This window comes from Terrapene carolina, unplaced genomic scaffold, assembly GCF_002925995.2.
Source record: "Terrapene carolina triunguis isolate 2854851 unplaced genomic scaffold, T_m_triunguis-2.0 Scaffold238, whole genome shotgun sequence".
Lineage (NCBI taxonomy): Eukaryota > Metazoa > Chordata > Testudines > Emydidae > Terrapene > Terrapene triunguis.
The window spans coordinates 5116014-5139839 of record NW_020664589.1 but is presented as its reverse complement, the minus strand read 5'-3'; the positions used below and the strand labels follow the sequence as shown (position 1 = coordinate 5139839).

At 40.9% G+C, this 23826-nt stretch overlaps 1 protein-coding gene across 4 annotated transcripts in view; it reads left to right on the top strand.

Moving 5' to 3' along the window:
- The window catches only part of CDK5RAP2 (CDK5 regulatory subunit associated protein 2), an 89333-nt gene that overhangs the window by 60260 nt on the left and 5247 nt on the right, over positions 1–23826 (top strand). For all 4 annotated transcript variants that reach the window (XM_029912720.1, XM_029912722.1, XM_029912721.1 and 1 more), the window contains exons 23-31: positions 2441–3044; positions 6351–6583; positions 9179–9227; positions 10585–10772; positions 11967–12092; positions 16351–16467; positions 18955–19144; positions 19356–19477; positions 22467–22715. In XM_029912720.1, the coding sequence (XP_029768580.1) occupies positions 2441–3044; positions 6351–6583; positions 9179–9227; positions 10585–10772; positions 11967–12092; positions 16351–16467; positions 18955–19144; positions 19356–19477; positions 22467–22715 (1878 nt within the window). The remainder of the gene's footprint in view (positions 1–2440; positions 3045–6350; positions 6584–9178; positions 9228–10584; positions 10773–11966; positions 12093–16350; positions 16468–18954; positions 19145–19355; positions 19478–22466; positions 22716–23826) is intronic.

Genomic DNA, 23826 nt, shown 5'->3' with positions numbered 1-23826 from the left:
ATATATATATATATATATATATATATATATATACCTATCTCATTGAACTCGAAGGGACCCTGGAAGGTCATCGAGTCCAGCCCCCTGCCTTCACTAGCAGGACCAACTACCAATTTTTCCCCAGATCCCTAAGTGGCCCCCTCAAGGATTGAACTCTCAACCCTGGGTTTAGCAGGCCAATGCTCAAACCACTGAATGTGAGCTGAGGGGTGAAAACATTGTCTACTATCTGTTCTTATCAGTTTAATATCTATGATGTCCTTTATTTGAGCTTAAGAATTCATCTGGTTTCGCTGTTTGTTCCTCACCTGAATTCACAACCTTCTGGGACATCTTAATCATTACAGCAACCCACTGCAAAGTCACAGAGGATTGTCTTTCTGGTGGAGAATAAGTAGGAGTAGCTAGTGAACTCTTAAGAAACGTATCTTATTCTTCTACTCAGGATCTCCCCATGAATCCTGGTGCAATGACGTTTTCTCAAGTGTATTGCTGTCTTGTGACTCAATAGCATTTAGAATTTTGAACAACGTAAGTAAGCAGATGCAGCAATCGCAAAGCATCATCCTGCCCTTCAGTGCACATGGGATAGATAGCGCATGTAATCACCTCATTTCTTGCTCAACCTTGGATTCAGCTTGCAGAGTTATTTTTATTTGTTTGTGCTCATTCTTGGCTCAGGCATCCATATTCATTCCACTCCATTCTTTTTAGGAGTCCATTGAGTGAGACTTTGGATTGATTTACGGCTCAATCCTGTGAGATGCTGAGCATCTGCAATGCCCATTGAAGCCAGTGGTAGTTGATGGTGTTAAGCACATTGCAGGATTAACAAATTAGAATGAAAGATCCTTTCTGAATGTATCCACTGTGAGCGAGGGGATTTTACAGTGCTGTTCCTCCTGTCAGTATTGCCTATTTCCAGTCCCTGTGGAGGAGGCTGTTGAACCTCCTTGTTCTCACCTCAAGAAAGTAGACAAACTCTATGATAGCCTTAAGACAGTACAAACAATTGACAGGCTCCCTCACACTAAATGGAATTACTATAGGCAGGGGCGGCTCTATGTATTTTGTCGCCCCAAGCACGGCAGTCAGGCGGCTTTCGGCGGCACGCCTGCGGGAGATCCGCCGGTCCCGCGCCTTTGGCGTACCTGCCGCCGAAGCCGTGGGACCGGCGGACCTCCCGAAGGCATGCCGCCGAAAGCCGCCTGACTGCCGCCCTCACAGCGACTGGCAGGCCGCCCACCGCAGCTTGCTGCCCCAGGCACGCACTTGGTGCGCTGGTGCCTGGAGCCGCCCCTGACTATAGGGTCTTCACAGTACGTTGTCTGTAGTTGGCTTGTACAGCCAAAGGGCCAGATACACACTATCTAAGGAAAACAGAACTGATCTGTCAACAGAACTGATCTGTCACCAGTCCTTCAGAATCCTTCATTATTTTATCAGCAATTTCCAGGCTTAGGTTTTTCTTCATTTCCATTTGACAGTTTGCCACTGAGATCATAGGATTTATGCTTTGGGTGCCCTGCTTCTAGAATAATTTGGCTTTACCAGTATGTTATGCTTGTCCAGAAATAGACATGTAAGGGGCCCTAGTCTTGCTTCAGGATGCTCCAGAAAGAGGGAGGTAAACAATCTCAAAATATTGGTGATCTTTTGCAGAGCTAGCTTGATAGTAGGACTCTGTTTCCTGGTCATGGGAAAACTCCAGTCCCCTAGCTACTTATATGTACTCTCCCTACCCCAATAAATGTAGAATATATGATGTATAGAAGTATAAAATTTGTACTGGCATGAATCTCTGGTGATGGCATTGCCCATGAGTGGCTTAGCTAAATGTGAATTGTTTAGGGCATCCCAAATGAGTACCAATAAAATCTTTAACACTGCGTAGTATTATGGATTTTATTTAGGCCACATTTTAAAAAGAACTTATTAGAACTTTTTTCCAACTTACGATTTTTATTAGTAATCTTTTAAAATCCTCCGACTTTAAACTCCACTTGGCTGCGTATGGATATTGGAGCTGGAGAGAAAATAAAATTAATTTTTAAGAAGTTTTTTAAAGTATTTTGGGCTGTTTGTAAATCAGTGTTATAATGCCTTGTGTTTGAGGGACTCACCTTGGTGTGCTGAAAGATATTGGACTTAGCAATAGTCACTTGTCTAGAACGGAATATAACAAGTGTAATTTTAAATCCCTACCTGGGGAGAAAGCTGGTTTTATGTATTGGAAATTGGTATTTGGAAGCTGATGAGAGGTTTGGAATGTTAGAAATGTAAGATGGATTAGTGGGCACAGATAATGAGGTCAAAGATACAAACTAAGTGCAGTTTATTTTATTCCCTTGTTGTGGAAGTGAAGAGATTTGTTCAAGTGCTGTTATGAGCCAAATGTCAAATAAATATTAATGCTCACATCCAATCCTTTTATTTTCAGAAACAGAAACTCCTCATAACATTAGCGACATGAATATTCTACATTCATTGAAAGAGCTAAATAAAGAATTTTATTCCATGGATAACCAGGACATTGACTCAGCTACAACGTATTCAGGTTCCAAAAGTCTGCTTTCTCTCAAACTGAGTGTAGCAAGTACGGATGCATTTGATGACTATGAAGTCATAGACGACCTAGAAGAATTGAGACAAAGAATTAAGGATATGAAGTCTGAGCTTGAAAAGTACAAAATGTTCATATTTCATTTGCAGCCTACTAATCCTTTTTTGTCCAGTGATATTTTTAATATAGTTTTGAATGATGCTGAATTGCCCATGGAAAGACATGTTCTACAAATGCAAGATACTGATGGACAAGAGACCAAAACATTTTCTACGGTACATCAGCAAGTGGATTATGAAATCCACATTGAAAACCTGAATTCACAGTCTGCAGAAACACCCGATGAACAAACATCACAAAACCTTAAGCAGCTATTATTAGAAAATGAGGCTGAACTTGAAAGAGAGCAAATTGCAAATATGCACCTTCTTGATGAAGTATATCGTCTGCAAAACAAACTTAGAGAAACATCACCATCCAAGTGAGTAATGCTAACACATTTTCAGCCCCTATGAGTAAGTGCAAGCACCAGTACTGTAGGAGGTAATTCCAGGGATATTCATATTTACATACCTCCACAGTGCAGTGTGTTGAAGGCTAAAATTCGTTAACATTAATATAAAGTGACAGAGATTTTTACTTAGAAGTTGCCTTATAAGAACAAAAATTATTTCTACTATTAAAGAACTGCTTCTAATACTAGGGTGACCAGATGAGAGGAAGAAAATATCGGGACACGGGGGGCGGGGCGGCTGGCGGAGAAAACAAAAAAAAGCCGAGTGCTGCCGGCGGAGCAAAAAAAAAAAAAAAATGCCGGCAGAGCGAAATATCGGGACAAACACGTAAATATCGGGACGGTCCCGATTTTATCGGGACGTCTGGTCACCCTATCTAATACATCCATATCATCCTCACATGATGGTTTTTATGCCTTTCTTCCTCCAGAAGCCTATACAAATCTTCCCTGCAGGATGCTGTCTCCTATTTGATTTCTCGAGTGAGGTTCTCCCTTTTGCAGGTTTCTTTGTGGGAGGTGAAGACTTAAGTCAGATTGACAGAGACCCTGGGGTTTTTTCTTCTTCCTCTGCAGCATGGGGCACTAGTTGCTTGCTGGTCTAAACTAGAGTAAATGGTGGATTCTCTGTAACTTAAAGTCTTTAAATCATGTGTGCAGATGTGGTCGCCCCATCTCAAAAAATATATATTGGAATTGGAAAAGGTTCAGAAAAGGGCAACAAAAATGATTAGGGGTATGGAACGGCTTTCATGTGAGGAGCAATTGATAAGACTGGGACTTTTCAGCTTGGAAAAGAAACGACTAATGGGGGATATGATGACTGGTGTGGAGAAAGTAAATAAGGATGTGTTATTTACTCCTCATAACACAAGAACTAGGGGTCCCCAAATGAAATTAGTAGGCAGCAGGTTTAAAACAAACAAAAGGAAGTATTTCTTCACACAACGCACAGTCAACCTGTGGAACTCTTTGCCAGAGGATGTTGTGAAGGCCAAGACTATAACAGGGTTCAAAAAAGAACTAGATAAATTAATGGAGGATAGGTCCATCAATGGCTATTAGCCAGGATGGGCAGGGATGGTGTCCCTAGCATGTGTCTGCCAGAAGCTGGGAATGGGCAATGGGATGTATCACTTGATGATTACCTATTTTATTCTGTTCATTCCCTCTGGGGTGCCTGGCATTGGCCACTGTTGGAAGACAGGATAGTGGGCTAGATGGACCTTTGGTCTGACCCAGTATGGTCGATCTTATTTTCTTATGTTCTTATGATTTGAGGACTTCAGTAACTCAGCCAGAAGTTATGGGTCTATTAGAGGGAGGGGGTGCATGAAATTCTGTGGCCTGCAATGTGCAGGAGGTCAGACTAGATGATCACGATGGTCCCTTCTGACCTTAAAGTCTATGAGTATAAGCCACAATCAATGCTCCCGGAATTTTGCAGCACTCACATTCTAATTTTTGTGGCAAGAGTAAGGAAATTCTACATCAAATCTGAATTAGTCTGAAACACTTCTATGGGCAGTTGGCTGCCAAATTCCTGGGAACCTTCTATGTTGCACTTGTGTACAGTAGTGCCTTCCATTCAAGTATCTGAAAGCACTATACATTGAAATTAATGAATGAAGCCTTAGAATAGAAATTCAAAAACCAGTGAATCCTCCCTGTCAGGCTTGGAAGTATCATCATTTTACATATGTAGAAACTGAGGCAAAGAAAGTTAAGTAGTTTATCCACAAAACAGACTGACACTCTCCATCCTAGAATCTGGATCTCCTTATACCCCATCCTGTGGTTTGGCAACAAAACACTCTTTCCCCTAGGGAATAGCTGATGGCAGCAGGCGGAGCACAGAAATGTCTTCAACCCTTTAGGTTTCTCCATAATTCATGATTGATGATGCTTGCAAACCCTTGATGTGGCACTTTAATGTTAGCTTAGAAAAATACACACCTGCTCCATAAAATATATGAACTTGCATCCTAGAAAATACACTTCACACATATGACATACTAAGGGCTGGTCTACACTAACCCCCCAGTTCGAACTAAGATACGCAACTTTAGCTACGTGAATAACGTAGCTGAAGTCGAAGTATCTTAGTTCGAACTACAAGGTACTTACCGCGGGTCCACACGCGGCAGGCAGGCTCTCCTGTCGACTCCGCGTACTCCTCTCGCGGAGCAGGAGTACCGGTGTCGACGACGAGCACTTCCGGGATCGATTTATCGCTTCTAGACAAGACGCGATAAATTGATCCCAGAAGATCGATTGCTTACCGCCGAACCCGGAGAAAAGTATAGACGTACCCATAGATCTAACTATGTAATCTAAGGGATGGGATGGGATGGGCTGCTATAAAGTTTTTATTGCCATGGATTTGGTATGACTGCATGACTCACAAGTGACCGAGCCACACATGAGTTATACATCCTCTCCCTGTACAAGCAGAAATAAAAATGTTCTAGCAACCCACGTTGTCATAGTTTTTGTTTATGCCCCATATTTTGTTCGGTTTTTTTCCTTTTTCAGTCCCTTCCTCCCCCAAGGTACATAGTTCTGTAGAAAGAAGCATATCAGTGATAGGGACAATTGCAATATAAAGTGGACATCTATATCCACAAATGCAGTATAAACTCAGTTATTTTGAGTTGAAATGTATATCCTACCTATTGAAGTACAAGAATTTAGGCAGTAAGTTGGTTGTCATGATCACATCTGTAGTAATAAACACAGGAGACAGTAACCTAGAATTTGTCATACTGGATGAAACCATTAGTCCGCAAAGTCCAGAATCCTGCCTCTGGCAGACGACAGTATGTGATGTTTCAGAGGAAGGTGGACCCCATCTGACTCTCTTGGTCCTTCACAGACAACCATTGTAGAGATGTATATTTTTAGCCTCTTTACTCATTTCATTATAGCTCCTTCAGGTGCCATCTGACTCGCCTGTTTGTCAGATTCTAAGAATCAGGTTAATACTGGGTATTTGGGTGGCCTACAAGCGAATTCATCATTTCAGTTCCTGCTTATCCTCTAAATTAAGCAGTTACATAATGCATGATAACCTGTAAGTTGTTGGCATGAATACAAAGCCTAGTAGTAAGGGCAAGACATCTTTGTCACTGTTGCCGTAGGGCATTTTTAGAGAAATTGGATTTACATAACGTAACATTCTAGTCTAGAAATAGAATTGTAATTCATTTTAGTTTTTTTTAAATGTTAGTTATGGTCAAAACATTCTTTTCAGAGATAATTTCATTTTCACAGATATGATTCATTAGTTCATTCCCAAGCTCGAGAGCTCTCCTTTCAACGCCAGCAAATTAAAGAGATCCACAGCATCTGTGTCACCTATCATCAACATCTGACCAGCCTTATTAAAGCTTTCGAGGAGCTGCTTCAAGCCAGCGATGTTGATTATTATGTTGCCGAGGGCTTCCGTGAACAGCTGAATCAAAGTGTGCAACTTTTTGAGAAGCTGGAAAAGAAGTTTCTATATGGTATGTAGCTATATTTCCCAGCCTGTTGTCTATGGTACATAAATATTTTATTGAAATCTGAAGAATAATATTTTTGCCTTGGAAATCAACTTCTATGTATTGTTCTTATGTTTGTCCTCATGTCACTCACAGTGGGACCTTCCCTCTACACTTCTTTCAGTCAGAATGGCAGGCAGACAGCTGCTGTCCCTGCCACTGCATGGCAGATTTAATTCTAGTGCTCATGCAATGCTTGATTTTTAACTTTGTAGTTGTCATTGCAATTGGGTCCTTGCATCTCAAGTTGTTCCTGTGTCACAAGACAAACACACCAAGCAACCAAAACTACTTGGACTAAAGCCACAGGATACAGCAAAACCAATGACACGTTCAACAACAAATGGACTCCAGGATTTTTTAATATAGGACCCAGGCTTTATATACTTTTGAATCATGCCTATGTCTCTGATCAGCTCACATTGAAGTATTCATAGGAGTCTTCCCGTTGACTTCAATGGGAGTTGGATTGGGCCCATAAAAAGTTCAGAGGTTTTAGAATATCATTGAAAAATGTGCCTTTTTTGTTTAATGCTGTACGTGTATTAAATCATAAACAATGATTTGTGCTTTTAATGCAGATTGTCATTTATAAATGTGGAAAATGCATTACATAAGGTAGAGCTTTTCCATTGCAATACAGGAATTGCCATACCTATGGGCCATCTAGTCTCTGACTGTGGCCAGTACCAGATGCTTTGAGAAGGTGCAAGAAATCCTGTAGTGGACAATTGTGGAATGACTTGATGGTAGAGGAAGTCCCTCCCTAACCTTCATCAGTTAGAAGGTTGGATTATACTCTGAAGAATGAGTGTTTATGCACCTGAAAAATTTCTGTCTTTTTCGGGGAGATATTTCTTGGGTGCCCTGAGATCTCTCTGTCCAGTCTCAGTCCCCATGCACCCAGGCTGCAGTAAAGCATTAGGCTGGAGAGCAGGTGCCTGGAACATCCAAGCAGTAGGACTCTCCAAAGCTGTCGGTCATTTGTGTATTGTTCCTTATGTTTGTAGGCTGTTTTAATCAGAAGGTGTGTTGAGATCCAGAATCTTGTTGTAGAAGTGTCCCTGGGGACATAAGCATGGCAACAGCATGGTGAAGGAAAGACAGATTTACACCTTAAATCATGGCTATTTAAAATGCAATACTGTTCCCTAAAATAGTCATTGGAATTGATATTTGTCCATCCAAAGGAACAGAGTGCCATAGCCATTATCATAATCTTCATTCTTTGTTACTGAGGAAGTTTGAGTGACAAAGTGATGGCAAAAAGAAAAAGGAATACTACGATGAGCAAAGTCCACCAAGAAAGCTTTTTCCTAGCTCCTCAAGGATGGACTTTCCCAGCATATCTCAGTCAACTAACAGCATTTTGGCAGGTGTCAGCTGCAAAGTTATCTTCAAGCAAACACTTGAGGTAGTCTTTTAAAATGGGGACACTGACCCCAACATTTTCTTGTAATTGCCTGTAGAAGACTTTCTTCTGAAGCATTCAGTGGGCAATCAAACAATGGTCCCTATCTTGTCCTTCTTTAAAAAGACCCGCAGCATGTTGTCGCTGTGATTACTCATACTAAAGAGGCTGTATATGTGAAAAAGATGCTATAACTAGTGTGTCATACCAATCTAACAAAAGATTGAGTGAATTCAGTCATTTCAGTGGATACTTGCATTACGAATCAGAAGATTTTGTAGTGCATAAACATTAACATGTTTTAAACCCCCACCCCAACCAACAGATGGTTTCCTATATACTATGAAAGTCACTGACAACTGAGACAGTTCAATATATCTAAAACAATGGCACTGCACTGAACCACACATTAAAATAAAACGTCTAGAGCAGGGGTTCTCAAACTTCATTGCACCGCAATCCCCTTCTGACAACACAAATTACTATACGACCCCAGGAAGGGGGGACTGAAGCCTGAGTCCGCCTGATTCCCGCTGCCCCGGGTGGGGGAGCCGGAGCCAAAGCCCAAGCCCCACTGCCCTGGGCGGGGAAGGGGTCAAAGCTGAAGCCGAAAGGCTTCAGCCCCAGCCAGGGGGCCTGTAACCTGAGGGCTGAATCCCTCAGGCTTCGGCCTGGGATGGTGGGGCTCAGGCTTCAGCCCCAAGCCCCAGCAAGTCTAAGCCAGCCCTGGCAACCTGATTAAAATGGGGTCCCGATCCACTTTGGGGTCCCGACCCACAGTCTGAGAACTGCTGCTCTATAGGATTATACAGAACATTTGGCTTACTAAGAATTGACTGTAAAGCAGTAGCATAAATAGCCTTCTGCCTGTGCATTTCAATCCTGACCTTCAGTCCAGACCTCTGAAATTCAAGTTCTGCGCCTTTCTTGAGCCAGGACTGCCAGTTATGCTTAATAACATGGAGACTTAGCACTGTTACCAAGTGTGTGTTTTTTACATAGGCTGGTATCTATTTGCGCTTCCCAGGTCACTGTTCAATTAGCACTTAAGTTATTCAAATACGTTAACGCAGAGAAAAAGATTAGATAACCAGTATTATTTTGAGTGCACTTCTTTTCCTTTTAAAAAAAATATTTTTATTGTGCAGGAGAATCATTGGATGCAGAAGTTGCCAAACTTTATGAATTAGCACAAAGGTAAGAGTACCATTGAAGACTGGCATTAAATTTGTTATGTATTTAAATGATAAAGAGCCTGTATGTTTTATAGCCCAACTTCAACTCTATTGCTCTTTTGAGATGACTGTTGCTTATACAACACATGTTCCATTAATATCCATTTTGTTAATAAAATATTCATAGAAAACAAGCTGTCTCTCCCCGCTTTTCAGCAAAGGTTTAACAGGAGAGCCACTAAAGTGAGGTGTCAGGTTACTAAGACTCTGTTACTTTTACTAGCATAAATAAAATTAGGATAACATACTAGGGCATATAAGCATAAATATTTAGGCTGGATGCTCAGCACAACCGAGAGAAGAGGGTTGGCAAAGGTGTCTTTAAGCTATCTTTCTGCTTCCCCTCACCCTGGGACTGAACTGTAGGGACTAGCTATGGTACTCGTTGCCTTGGGACGTTGTGAAGCCTAAAAGTATAACTCTTCAAAAAAGAATGAGATAAGTTCATGGAGGATAGGCTCATCAGTGACTATTAGGCAAGATGGTCAGGGACGCAACCCCATGCAGCGCAGGCCACAAGGACATGCTGGTCGCTGCTTCCCGCAGCTTCCATTGGCCAGGAACTGGAACTGTGGTCACTGGGAGCTGCGGGAGGCCGTGCCTTTGGACGGTCAACGTAAACAAAATGTCTTGCGACCCACCAGCGGATTACCCTGATGGGCTGCGTGCCAAAGGTTGCCGACCCCTGCCCTAAACCTTTGACTACCAGAAGCTGGGAGTGGACGACTGGGGATGGATCATTCAATTAATTGCCCACTTCTGTTCATTTTCTCTGAAGCTTCTGATGCCCGCCACTGTCAGAAGACAGGATATTGGGTTAGATAGACTATTGGTCTGACTCAGTATGACCGTTCTTATGTTCTTATTACCAAAATGCATTGCTCTTCGACTTCATTCTCAAAGCACCCTTACACTAGAGGTGTGGAGAGCAGATGCTGTGAAGTTACCTAAATTGGTTTTATGCCAGCCCAGGATTATCTTGTGCTGGAGCAATCCTCAGCTGCGTTTTTAAGGTAGCTGCAAGTCCCCTTGCCACAAAAGGCATTTAAAATAGATCAGTTGCGGAAAATGAACTTTAAGGGTGAGATCCTGGCTCTCTTGAAGTCCACTAGTGACAAAACTCGCATTGACTTCAGTAGGGCCTGGATTTCATGCTAGATTCTTATCTCTGATATGTGGAGGTATGTCACTATGTATCTTTAAAAATCTGCTACTATACATGTATCCTGTGAATTTGACACCAATCTCTCTCTATTCATTGTGCTTCTAAAGCAATAATTATCATTGTACATTTACAAATATTTTACTTGACACACAAGGGATAATGAGAAGACCACCACAATGTACCAGCAGCTTAAGGATGAGTCACCTATACCATCTGCTTTTCATAGCTTGTCTGACTTTGAAATGTCAGAAAAGTCATCTATTGGATCACCTGAACCTAAACAAGACCTAGTGGCGGAAGAACATGACAAACTGGCACTTGTGCCAAGCAAGTTTCCCCCAGGTAATTTTTTCCCTACTGAAGATTTACTATATATTGGGGAAAATTAGATAAAAAATTCATAAGGGAACTAATTAAGAAATAATGTGGAATGTATATCTGTTTCATCTTTCCAGTATCTTGCATAATCATTGTAATTTCAGTAATCATGCGTACCAAGATGACAACGATGGAAGCTATCTTCTCTTTGAAACAAAATTAGCTATGATATTTCGTGCCTTTGTTGTTTTGGACTGTCATCTTGTACAGTACTCTAGACGGTCCTTAAATAGACAAGTCATGAGGGAAAACAGACATTGTCAAGAGATTATTAAATTAAAAAAAAGAAAACAGGACAGATTTTCCAATTTTATAAAACCCAGTCTTGTGTTTCCTTGAGAATTGTAAGTGCTGCATAATTAATAACTGGTGTCATGTTTGACCTGGATAGTTTCAGTAACTGCAACCGATGGTCAAAGTAGTTTGCTGTAGACAGAGATGAAAGTTTAACAGCTGAAACTGTGCGGTGTTTAGGGAAATTTTTTTTTTAAATAAACCAGCAGTAGATGACATGGATAAACTGACAAACAAGAGGCACAATTAGAACAATAGGTTCCTGACTATTGCTGAAACGTACAGCAGAGGAAGAGGAATTGTCGAATGGCAAAGCAAAAAGGAAAAGGTACTGTCCTGAAACTAGGTAGAATAGATTTATTTGTTAAGGCATGGAGTTTATTATACATAGTGTACATCAAAGACTTATTTTATACGTGAGTTACTCTAGTGATCATCCTGTTGTTATATGGGAAATCATATACAGTTGATATACTAAGTCTAGAAATAAAGTGGTATTGTAAACTTTAGATTCATTACCAAATAAATAGAACAGTTTAACTAGAAAATTGTGTAATCACATACTGTTTTTAAATAGATGTTTAGAAGAGATTAAAACTAGCGTCTATGATTATTTGAGAACACAGAATAAAGAGTTCATGAAAGGAATGTTTAAATCTAAATCACAAAATACAGAATTCAGTAAGACCCATGTAAGTTATTGAAAAGGCCCACTGTGAGTGCCATTCATTTAGCCTCTCTTGCTGTTTTTGTAAAAGATTTTCTAGCTCTTTTACCACATCACACACACTGCTCTATGTACTGTACCCATTGTAAAATAATATCATTTACTCAAAATGAAAAGAGAACTCTTGATTTATTTAGAGTTATTAATGGAGCATCTTCAAGAAATTCGATCTCTGAGACAACGTTTAGAAGACTCCATTAAAACTAATGAGAGATTGAGGCTTCAGCTTGAACGACAAGTAACAGATATGGAACTAAATCAAGGTAAGACCTTATTTCATCATGAGTGAAATACACTTTTGCTTAACGTCCGAGCGATTGAACTCTGCTGGAGGAATGTGGGTGGGTTGAGGGGTACAATATGGGTGCAATTCAACCACCCCATTGGCACTACTCCATAGTGAACTGGATTAGCAGCTGCAGCCCCACCATGCTGCTTGTTTATTTGCATAAATGTGGATCCCATGACCCTTGTCTTTGACTTCCTCCATTGCATGAAGTATCCAATCCTGATGCAGAGATCCCTTCTATAATGTGCAAGCGTCCCATATGGCTATTCCACCGACAGCGTCACACACACTCCCAAAACAGGGTTTAAATGCTGTGGAAGGTTTTGTGCTAGCTCTCTAGACCTTGGGTGAATTTCATCCTGGGAACTGAAAAGCCCTTTTAGACAGCGCTGTTGTCACATAACAACCTAGATTTTCTGGATTTGGCTTCTGATTTTTATTGCTGACGTGACTTCACATGTCTTCTCCTTATATTCTTCATTTTGGAGTCACTGTATCTAAGCACAGACAGGGGCAGCTGCTGCAGGGAGCTAGTTGCAGCTACCTAATTTTAGGGCCGCCCAGCTCTGGTGTAAATTAGAGAAAGAGGAGTCCTGCTCTAACACTGGTTGCTACCACTGATGGCATAAGGGTCTCTTACTCTAGCTGAGGTTTGAGTGTCGTAGAGCTCATCTTTCTCCCTCTCCTCCCTTTTATACTAGGGCTGCTGGGAGTGGTTAGCATAGGATGTGGCTGCACTACCACTATTAGCTCTGTGTCAGTGGATATTCCCCTACATGATGGGGGGGCATTCTTCACAGAAGTCTCTGGATGTTTTAAGGCCATTGTGTGCTGCGTAGCAGCACAAACTGGCCTTCGTGGACTGGAAAATGTGGTCCACTATCTGCAGCTTGTCGTTAGAATTGCTTGCAGTGAGAAGTTCTTTCCTAACAAAACAGCATTATGACTTTAACTGAGGAATGCTCAGCAGAAACTGATGGAATTTTTAAAAAGTCAGTTTTTATTCAGATCTCTCTAATGTCAGTGTATGAAAATATGTAAGTCAACAGGTGCTTTGGGTGCTCAGCACCTTTGAAAATCAGACTGTTTTTAATGTTTTTTTCACAAGCAATTAGCCAATCTTTAACCAAGCAGGCTTTTATAGTAAGTATATGGTACAATGCATATTTTTCTACACATAGCTTTGTTTTCATTCTCCTTCCCCACACTTTCCCCCAGATCAATATATTAATCTGCAATATTACTTCTATCAGAAGCAGGCAACAAGTACATGCATGCTTTCCTCATATTCAGTTTCACTAATATTAGTATTAGATTCATTATGTTTACATCATCCCCAGAATCCATTTCTGTTGTTATTTAAATGGATACTACCTACAAATGGCAGTTTGCTTTCAAGAATAATTTACACTGATGGAAAGGTGTATAAAAGGCACCCATTTCATTCATGAAGTATTTATGCTGCCGGAAAGCCATATTGTTCTCATGAAATAACCACACTGAAACAGTTCCAACTGTTTTACAGCTTCATAAAGATTCTGGAAAGGGCATCCATTCATTCAGTGAAAGTATATTTTCTTTATAAACTGTCTGTCTTATGCCTTCCATCTGTCTTCTTGCTACTTTAGTAGATTTACCAATGCATAGAGGGAAAATTTGAAGAGGAATGGGAAAAGTAGCTATTTATTACAACAAGCCCCTCTTTTGCTACATTATTCTCTCAGCATTTCCTATTGCTTTTAAGATGTGTTTTGGGTATAGAGATGTGTGTTCTCTCTTCAGATAATAATGATTGCCACTTTGCTCAAGATTTTTACACAGTTTTGTGTTTTAATTTTGAATTTGGCTATAAAAACAAACTTGTGGCTGAACATGAACTAGTTTTAGGCCTTGGGGATATATATTTTTTAAAACAGATGGTTTTAAACATGTTTTTATTTAATATCTTTGTTTTTTTAAGGAAAACAAAATAAACAAGTTATAACATATACTTGAATTTAACAGACTGCCTATCATCATTTATTTTATATCAAGTTGTTTATTCACTAAACTCTAATACCAAGAATTACTTTAGTCTGTCTGATAAATATTTTATATATGTACATACATATGCCATGTTACTTGTAATATTTACTTTGTCTTAAGTACTCGGAAGCCTCTGGGTTTGTAGCACCTTATAAATCATGGAGGTGGTAGAATGACTCCATAGTTAACCAGACTTGAGCTGAAATTTTCACTAAAATCAGGACTAAAATATTTCCGTCATTTCAAATGCTAGACTTTTAAAAAGTTGAACGGTTAATTTTGAGTTTTCTAGGTTTCTAATGCTTGTTTTGGCATTTTTAAATATAGTAATAACAGTAAGGCTTTTTATCCTTAACTTACTGATATGTACAGTCATGCTTCAGTTGCAACCTCAGCATACTTTTTGTCTGCGGGGGAGGGAATATTTATTTATCTTTGCTGCTGTTTTCTATGGTGCTCATCTCTCTGTCAGTCTTCCCTTGGAAACTTATAAGGTCTACAAACCTTTTTGTGTTCACTGTTGCGATACATGACTTAACCAAAACTCCTCAGCGTAACTGCAACCACAGGCCCTGATCTTACACTCCTGTCTGCTAGCTAGACCCAGGCACCTGACCTGTGCAGAGCCCCATTGAAGTTAGTGGGGCTCTGCACAGGTGCAGAATTCTGTGCTAGTGGGTCTAATTGCAGGATCGTGGCCTTATTACCATTGGGGCTACATTTCCCCTTTATTGGGTAACAGAACTAATAGTTAGATTCTAGAGCCTTTCAGTGCAACTTGTCAGTTAACATGAGAGCTGGGTGACGGGCAATAAATTAAATTGGGATCAAGATAAGATCATCAAGTTCAGACCCTTCAAGTTGAATTGCTTTGTTAAAATCTGAAAGGCAAAAATCTTCTGAGTTCACATAGCTACCTTAATTCTAACACATAGATAGTAAAATGCCGTTAGTGCCAGGCTCCTAGAGCCTTTGAATCTTTCAGTAACAACAAGAAGTGTGTATCATGGCACGCTACATCCCAGTTAGGTAGTGGCTGAGAGCTTCAATTGGGATTGCAATAAATTGAGGTTAGTCAGAGAAAGTACAGCACATCAAATTGAATTGCTATAGCTGAAAGGCATCCATTGCTGCATTCAGCTATTTCTTTGCCACATGGTTATTTCTCTATTTATCAACTGAGCAGTTGGCACTCATTTAGTTGTCTTGATCTTTGCTAAAGCAGTAGCGTTTGGGTCAACCATTCAATACAAATATATTTTAAATAGCACTATTAATCCCAATGGATCCTGAAGAGCTTTGCAAGTCTAAACAGATGTACACGTTTTACACAGGGCTATTGCTTCATTCATCATTGAAATGTAGCCACCCCGGGAGTGGAACATGGCACATCATTGTAGGGCACATGAATAATGTTATATCCAGTTCAAACTGCACGTGGCATTTAGGGAGGTAGAATGATTCCCCAGGCTTGTCCAGGAAACCAAAGTTAACCCCTCTACTTGTACAAATGCCATTGGATTTTTAGTGACTACAAGTGGCCAGGAAGAATCTGTTTTTAATCATAGGCAAAGGACAGCAACTCCAGCAACACATTCCATTAGCGCTTTGTTGGGTCAATGATTCAGCATTAACTTGGAAGCAAAATGTCGTCAACAGAATCAATACCACTACTTCCCTGCACCACCCTAGGTTTTCCTTGAAGGTCTCCTATGCAAATACTAACACAGTCACACTCTGCTTAGCTTGTGAAAGCTGAATGGCTCTCAGCCGAGGTGGTATGGCTAAAGGTAATACAGTTTGAACACAGGAGATGTACTGGAATTTATCACATGTTAAACTTCAGTACAATACACTTCAATTTAAAAGTGTGTGATGGTCTCACAGGACTTTTTGCAAGTTGTTGCACTACATTTTTTGGCTGTTGCCCGAAGATGGTTGCATACCAAATCTTCCAGAGATAATTAAGCAATTTTGGTAACGTTAGCACAATGATTGAGGGTACTTAGACTGCGGAGCTTTGGTTTACTTAGAATTTACCCGAATTGCCTTTCAGTCTGCAGCAATGATAACCTTCAAAATATATAGGGGATAAATATCTTTCATAACATGTTTTTCTGCTTTGTTTAAATTGTTCCTGTCTGGAAAGTTTAATCTTTACTGACCTAGAGATGACTCATAAATCATTTTTATGGATATATTTATAGGTTCTGCAAACATTTTTATCCATGGTTCAGAGCAACATAATTCCCTGACTTCTGAAATTCATTTCCTGAGGAAGCAAAATCAAGTTCTGAATGTAATGCTCGCAAAAGGATCTAGAGGTATAATATGAAACTCTGCTTTAAAGAAGCGGCTTGCAATTTGGAAAGCACCATGCATTTTTATTCCAATCAGAAAACATCAAAATATTTACATTTCTTTCATTAAATTGTTTCCACAGCTCTCCCCACTCGTGAAATTGCATGACCAGCCTTTGTATCCAAACGCAGGATAATAGGGGTGGAGGAGTTGGAATAGCAGCGCTCTACCAGTATTGTGCTGCTCCTCTCTCTGCCCATAGCATTATCCTTTTTTGTGTCCTCTTTCATTTCCTCTCCCTCTTTTTTTGCATGTGTGTGCATTCCTTTTTTCCTTTGTGCTATTTTCTCTCCTTCCACCCCGTTTGGTGTTGCCCACTTTCCCAAGCTCTGTGTTTAAAGATCTTGCCAAAGGAAATTGGCTAAAATTATTCAGTTTCATTCTGAATGGAGCTCCTTTCAGGCAGAGCTGGCTGCAAAGGGAAATCAACTAATTTCCCTTAAGGTTCTAGAGCCTGATGCAGAGGGAAAACTGGATAGTTCTAGTCAGTTTCCCTCTGCAAGCACTTTACCTCAGTTCCATTATTTTTGAATAATCAGTTTCCCTTTGCACCTTCTTAGCTTGGCTCTCAACTCTCCTCAGCTCCACATGTGCTCTAAGCAACAAAGTAAAATTAATTCAGCCCCCTTAACAAGAAACTCTTTAAAGCATGTAAAGCTAATCCTTGGGACAGATGCCTTTCTGCGTGTGCAGAGTGGTGTATGGACCGTTCGCATAAAAGAAGCACATGAACTCTCCCCCAGTTCATGTTTTCTGATCTAGAATCACTTGGTCTTTAGCAGTTTATTCAAGGTTTATCTTTCACACTGCATAAGCTAGTGTTGCTTTTCTGTGTTGCTTTGTTTGACAATATGTTTCTAAAGTCAGGGCTTAAGTTTTGTAAAAATTATGTCTAAGCCCTGGTCTACACTACAAACTTTTATGTTGATTTAACTACGTCGCTCAGGCGTGTGGAAAATCCAGACCCCTGAGTGACGTAGTTATACCGACTGAACTCTGGTGTAGATAGTGCTGTGTTGATGGGAGAAGCTCTCCCGTCAGCATAGGTAGCATCTTCACTAAGTGCTACAGCGGCACATCTGAACCAGGGCAGCTGCACCCCTGAAGTGCTGTAAGTGTAGACAGGCCCTAAGTAACGACCATGACAGCAAGGCATTGTTGCCTTTTATTTTTAGTACTGGGTCAATTTCCCCAGGGTTTGTGGGCATCTTCCCCTTTTTATCTTGAGAATAAATACCACCTGCTGCAGTTTTTTGGTCTCTTGTGTCTGTCCAGTCTCAGCCTTACCTCTCCTCCTGTGGTATTAGATGAAGTCCTATGGGCGCCTCCTGCTGATTTTTCTGAATTAATGCACTCTGTTTTCAATGCAAAGCAAAAGGATTTAGTCACAATACATGTGAATATGAATGGGACTCATGTAGCTGAATCCCCACAGACCATGCTGCACATGACCCCATTTCAAATTCCAGTATTTTATTTCACCCTGTTGTTTTGCTTGCATATATTCATAGTTGGCTTATAGCTCTGTGCAAAGGTATGGGATCTAGGATTGTACCAGTATATTAATATAAAACTAGAATAGTAGATTCCAGTGATATTAACCCTTTGGACCCTAGCTACTACCCAGAGGTTCTAGTGTCCTTCTGCAGAATGTAACTTCCAATGAAGTCAATGGAAGGTATTTGAATCCTGGAGGAAGAGGATTGGGACCCATGCATTTTAAAGCCCTTGGGAACTTCCATTTTCATAGACTTTCAGCTAGGTTGCTCTGCTGAGGAGGGAAGATTTCTAATGGCTGGGAGGTGGCTGCTTGACCCCCGGCTGGGAACTTCCTCTCTCCTTACCAGCGCTGGCTTCCTAACATGACCAACTGCCCCTACTGACAGTTCTCAGTTAAGGAGCCAACATGGCTTGGGAGGCTGGTCATGTCAGAGGCAGGGGAGAACTGGCAAGGTACTGATGGCATGCATGCTGATAGAGTTGGGAAAGAGCACTCAGTGGAGGGGATGGAGGGTTCATTGTGGGACAGCGAGAAAGGTAGGAGTGGCCTTACTCATACCTTCTCCCCTTCAACAGAAGACAAGTTTACTACTCGGTAAGAGCACTCAAGATGAATATGCTCCCACTTGGAGCCTAATCCTGCAAGTAACTGAGCAGCCCCTTTCCTGCTGATTTTGTCAGGTGGAGGGTGTTTGACATGTGTAAGGTCGTGCTCAGCTTCTCATAAAATTGGGCCATGAGTGTTCTAGGGGTTAAACTCTACACTCCATTCAGGCACATTGATCTACGAAAAATGCATTAGAAAACTGGAGTACTAAAATCATAAAACTCACAAGAGCATCTGATTTCCATTATTACTCTGCCAGTGCTTAACAAGTTGAATTCGTGGAGTAGTGTTGTTTGGGTACATTGTGGGAATTGCAAGCGACTTGTATTTTTTCTTATTGCAGATAAACAAAAGGAAAATGAAAAGTTAAGAGAATCTCTCTCTAAGAAGAATGCAATCATTGAACATCTTCACCAGGATTATGAATGCTTCAAGAAAGAAAATGAAAAGTTGCAAAAACAAATTGGTAAAAAGGAGGATGAAAATAGACATTTGACTCACGAGATTTACAGCAGTCGTAATGAATTAAACAGGTATTGATCCTGTCTCTGTTTGACTATTTTCTCCTCCAAATGAACACTGCGTGTCATGCATGTGTTTAGCAGTGGCCATTAACATTAATGAGAGCTGCATAATTACACTCAAGGAGTGGGGAGAAAATTAGAGGGGTGGGGAATTTTAGATTTTAAAGGAATGAATGAGCAAAATTTACCTTTGACTTATGAGTACATTGGAATTTAACAGGTTGCAGACAGAAATGAATGTAAAGCAACATCAGCTTTCTGAGAATGACAAATTACTGCAGTCTCTCCGAGTTGAGCTAAAGGTGTATGAAAAGTTGGACGAAGCAAGGAGAAGGAGAACAGGTATAAAATGCACTGTCATGTCTGTGCTTTGTTATTGCAGCCACACCATCTGGCTGTGATCTTGTCAGATTACACAAGACAGGAGTTGGGCTGATTCGGTATTTCCTTGGTTTTACTGAAATCTCCATTATTGCTACAGAAAGTGATCACAGAATCCTAGAATTGGAAGGGACCTCGAGAGGTCATCTAGTCCAGTCCCCTGCACTCGTGGCAGGACTAATTATCTAGACCATTCCTGACAGGTGTTTGTCTAACCTGCTCTTAAAAATCTCCAATGATGGAGATTCCACAGTCTCCCTAGGCAATTTATTCCAGTGCTTAACCACCCTGACAGTTAAGAAGTTTTTCCTAATGTCCAACCTAAACCTCCCTTGCTGCAATTTAAGCCCATTGCTTCTTGTCCTATCCTCAGAGGTTCAGAAAAACCAATTTTTCTTCCTTCTCCTTGTAACAACCTTTTACATACTTGAAAACTGTTATCATGTCCCCTCTCAGTCTTCTCTTTTCCAGACTAAACAAACCCAATTTTTCCAATCTTCCCTCGCAGGTCATGTTTTCTAGACCTTTAATCATTTTTCTCTGGACTCTCTCCAATTTGTCCACATCCTTCCTGAAATGTGGCACCCAGAACTGGACACAATACTCCAATTGAGGCCTAATCAGAGCAGAGCGGAAGAATTACTTCTCATGTCTTGCTTACAACACTCCTGCTAATACATCCCAGAATGATGTTTGCTTTTTTTGCAACAGCATTACACTGTTGACTTTCATTTAGTTATGGTCCACCATGACCCCCAGATCCCTTTCTGCAGTACTCCTTCCTAGGCAGTCATTTCCCATTTTGTATGTGTGCAACTGATTGTTCCTTCCTAAATGGAGTACTTTGCATTTGTCCTTATTGAATTTCATCCTATTTACTTCAGACCATTTCTCCAGTTTGTCCAGATCATTTTGAATTTTAATCCTATCCTCCAAAGCACTTGCAACCCCTCCCAGCTTGGTATCGTCAACAAACTTTATAAGTGTACTCTCTGTGCCATTATCTAAAACATCGATGAAGATATTGAACAGAACCGGACCCAGAACTGATCCCTGCGGGACCCCAATGGTTATGCCCTTCCAGCATAACCGTGAACACTGATAACTACTCTCTGGAAATGGTTTTCCAACCAGTTTTGCACCCACCTTATAGTAGCTCCCTCTAGGTTGCATTTCCCTAGTTTATTTATGAGAAGATCATGCGAGACAGTATCAAAAGCTTTACTAAAGTCAAGATATACCACGTCTACCGCTTCCCCCCCATCCACAAGGCTTGTTTCCCTGTCAAAGAAAGCTATCAGGTTGGTTTGACACAATTTGTTTTTGACAAATCCATGCTGACTGTTACTTATCATCTTATTATCTTCTAGATGTTTGCGAATTGATTGCTTAATTATTTGCTCCATTATCTTTCTGGATACAGAAGTGAAGATGATTGGACTGTAATTTCCTGGGTTGTCTTTATTTCCCTTTTTATAGATGGGCACTATATTTGCCCTTTTCCAGTCTTCTGGAATCTCTCCCGTCTTCCATGACTTCTCAAAGATAATCGCTAATGGCTCAGATATCTCCTCAGTCAGCTCCTGTTGGTAGTTTAGGCTTTCTCTACACTACACAGCTTTTAGTTATGTGGCTGTGGGCTAAAAGTCAGGCAGGGTAAACACTGTTTGTCGGCACTTTTGCCGACAAAATACTCCCACCCCCTACGAGTGGGGTTCACAGTGTCGACAGACGAATGCTCCTGCTGACACCGAGCCGTTTACACTGCCACTTCCCGCGCAAAACTTTTGTCTTTTGGGGTGGGGTGGGGGAGCTTTTTTAAGCACCTGTGAACGACAAAAGTTTTGTCGTTCAGTTGGCAGTGTAGACAAACCCTTAGTAGCAAACGGCGCTCTTCCCTCAGAGTCAGTATTAAGAGAACATCTCCTACATTGTGTCAGGGACAGTGTGCTGCTGGAGGTACTATCCTTTGAATGGTATGTAAAATTGAATCCCTGCCCTCTTGTGCTTATTAAAGCTGTAGGGGAAGGGAATGAAACCTACCTGACTGCTTCTTCCACCTTCCAGGAGCAAGGGGCAGAAACCCTTCTGAATGAACATCACATTGGTGGAGGTACGGAACAGCCCCAATTTTCATTGCACGCTTCCTTCAAGATCCAACGGAAATCCTTGCAGAAATTAATGCTGTTCTTTGCTATGTTAACTTGAATCCCCTTTATAGTTTGGTTTAGTGCCCAGCTGCAGCAGAAGAACCCAGTTGCAAAGAGACAAAGGGAGAAATCTAGAGGGGTTGACTCAAGGATAGAACTAAATTTCTCTGCAGAACTTGCAACATCCATGTAATTAGAGGATCACAGCAAACTTCCTCCTCATGCAGCTGCAAACCCCTTCCTGATGGGTGGAGAACCTTTTTGGATCTTAAAGTGCAGGACGTCAGGAAGCCCCTTTTGTGCTTTGCCCGTGCTATGAAAGGGAAGAACAGTGCCCTGAGAGTTTGTCAGTTTCAGGTTGGTTCCTCTGGTTGCCAGGTGATCACAATTCCCTTTGTCCCTTGTGTGAAATAAAATTATCAATTGTACTCCATCCCTTCTCCTCATGCCAAGATTACCCATTCCTTTTTTTTTCTTCCCCCCCAACTGTGCATTAATGCACTTCAGATTTTATAAATCCTTTCCATTCTACTCTCTTATTATGCATCATCTTGCTTTTGGCCTGCGACTTATTAGCTTTTATGGACAAAGTGAAAAATAATTTTCAGCTCTTATTAAATCGTTTGAGGGTAGAAGCAATTAAAATTTCCTTTTTTTTTGTTGTCAAACCACTATCTTAATACTGTTTGTAGTTAATTCTTAATATTGAGAATAAAGCTGGCTATAATTTACTTGCTAAGCAATTTGATAATGTCTAACATTATTTTAATTGTTAACGATGTTAAGTGCTTCTTTTAAAGACATCTTGGATCCTGGACATGAAGAATTCCGAAAAGATCAAAATAATCCACTTGACTTACATGAACTATTGACTGAAATACAGAGTTTGCGAGTGCAGCTTGAAAGAAGCATAGAGACAAACAAGACTTTGCATGAAAAATTGGAGGAGCAGCTTTCAAAAGAAAAGAGAGAAGAAGCGGCCTCAGTGTCAGCTGTGAATGTCAACTACCTTTTAAAACGAGATTCACAGCATTCTACAGGAATGAATGGTACTGTGCAGTACTTGCTTTTAGAACACTGTATAGAAACCTGTGCCGTGTTCTTCAAAGATGCCTCTTTCTCCTAAAGCCTTATATGACATCAGCTACGTTATTTGGGAGCTGTCCATCAGCTTTTCAAATCTCTTCCCTTTTAGAGTTATTAGTGCATGCAGAGGTGAAACGAACACTGTCTGTTAGCCTCTAACTGTCCGTTCCTTTTCATTCAGAAAAAGGTTTGCAGATGATCTCTGGAATGGAAGGATGACTAGGTTAAGTTTCCATAAATTTTGCTTACCTGGGGGTTCTTTATTTAATGCACAGCTCTATAGCATTTGCTAGAGGTGGCTGTGCATTACTCAAGAATGATCAGTGAGTGCACTGGCTGGTCTTTGTATAAATCAGCTGTCCCCTTTATACCCTGAGGAGTATTTTATCTTTATTTGCACTGGTATTCAGTAATAGCATTGTAACAAATCAGAATTCAGGGGACAATGTAGTGAAGTGTTTTACACAGAGGGTACAGAAGGCACAAGGATCCTGGCTCCTCTATGTCCCTCATGGACCCTGCACTTAGGAGAGCACAGACTGTTTCCCCTAGTGCCCTGTGGGCACAAGTTACCCAATAAAGGAACTTTCCTCACACTAGCCTGCCTAAACACCCCGCTGCATACATAAAGCAGGTCATACCAGCCACTGGGGGATTGGGAGAGTTTCTGAAGCAGCAGGGCTCTACACACACACACACGCACCCATGTGGGCCTATCTAGCCCAATCTTACTTGTACTCTGTATAAGTTACACAGATTCTCATCCAATCAACAATTACAAACCTCTCATTGACTTATGGACTGGACGTCATCTCCGCAACCTCCCCAAACACCTATGAGAAAAGACAATGGCAGATTTTATTCCACCCCCAGGTGAGGAAGACCCTGAATGCAGCAGAACCAGTATGTTAATTCTGTGCAGGGTTTTCCCTGTGTGCAGACAGCACCTAGAGTACTGTAACATTTTCTACATGGGCCTGCCCATTTGGGGCCACTCAGAAGCTTAAGTGGGTGCGAAATGTTGCTGCTCACTTGCTGAACAATACTGTAGGTCGTGCAGGGAGCCCATAACAC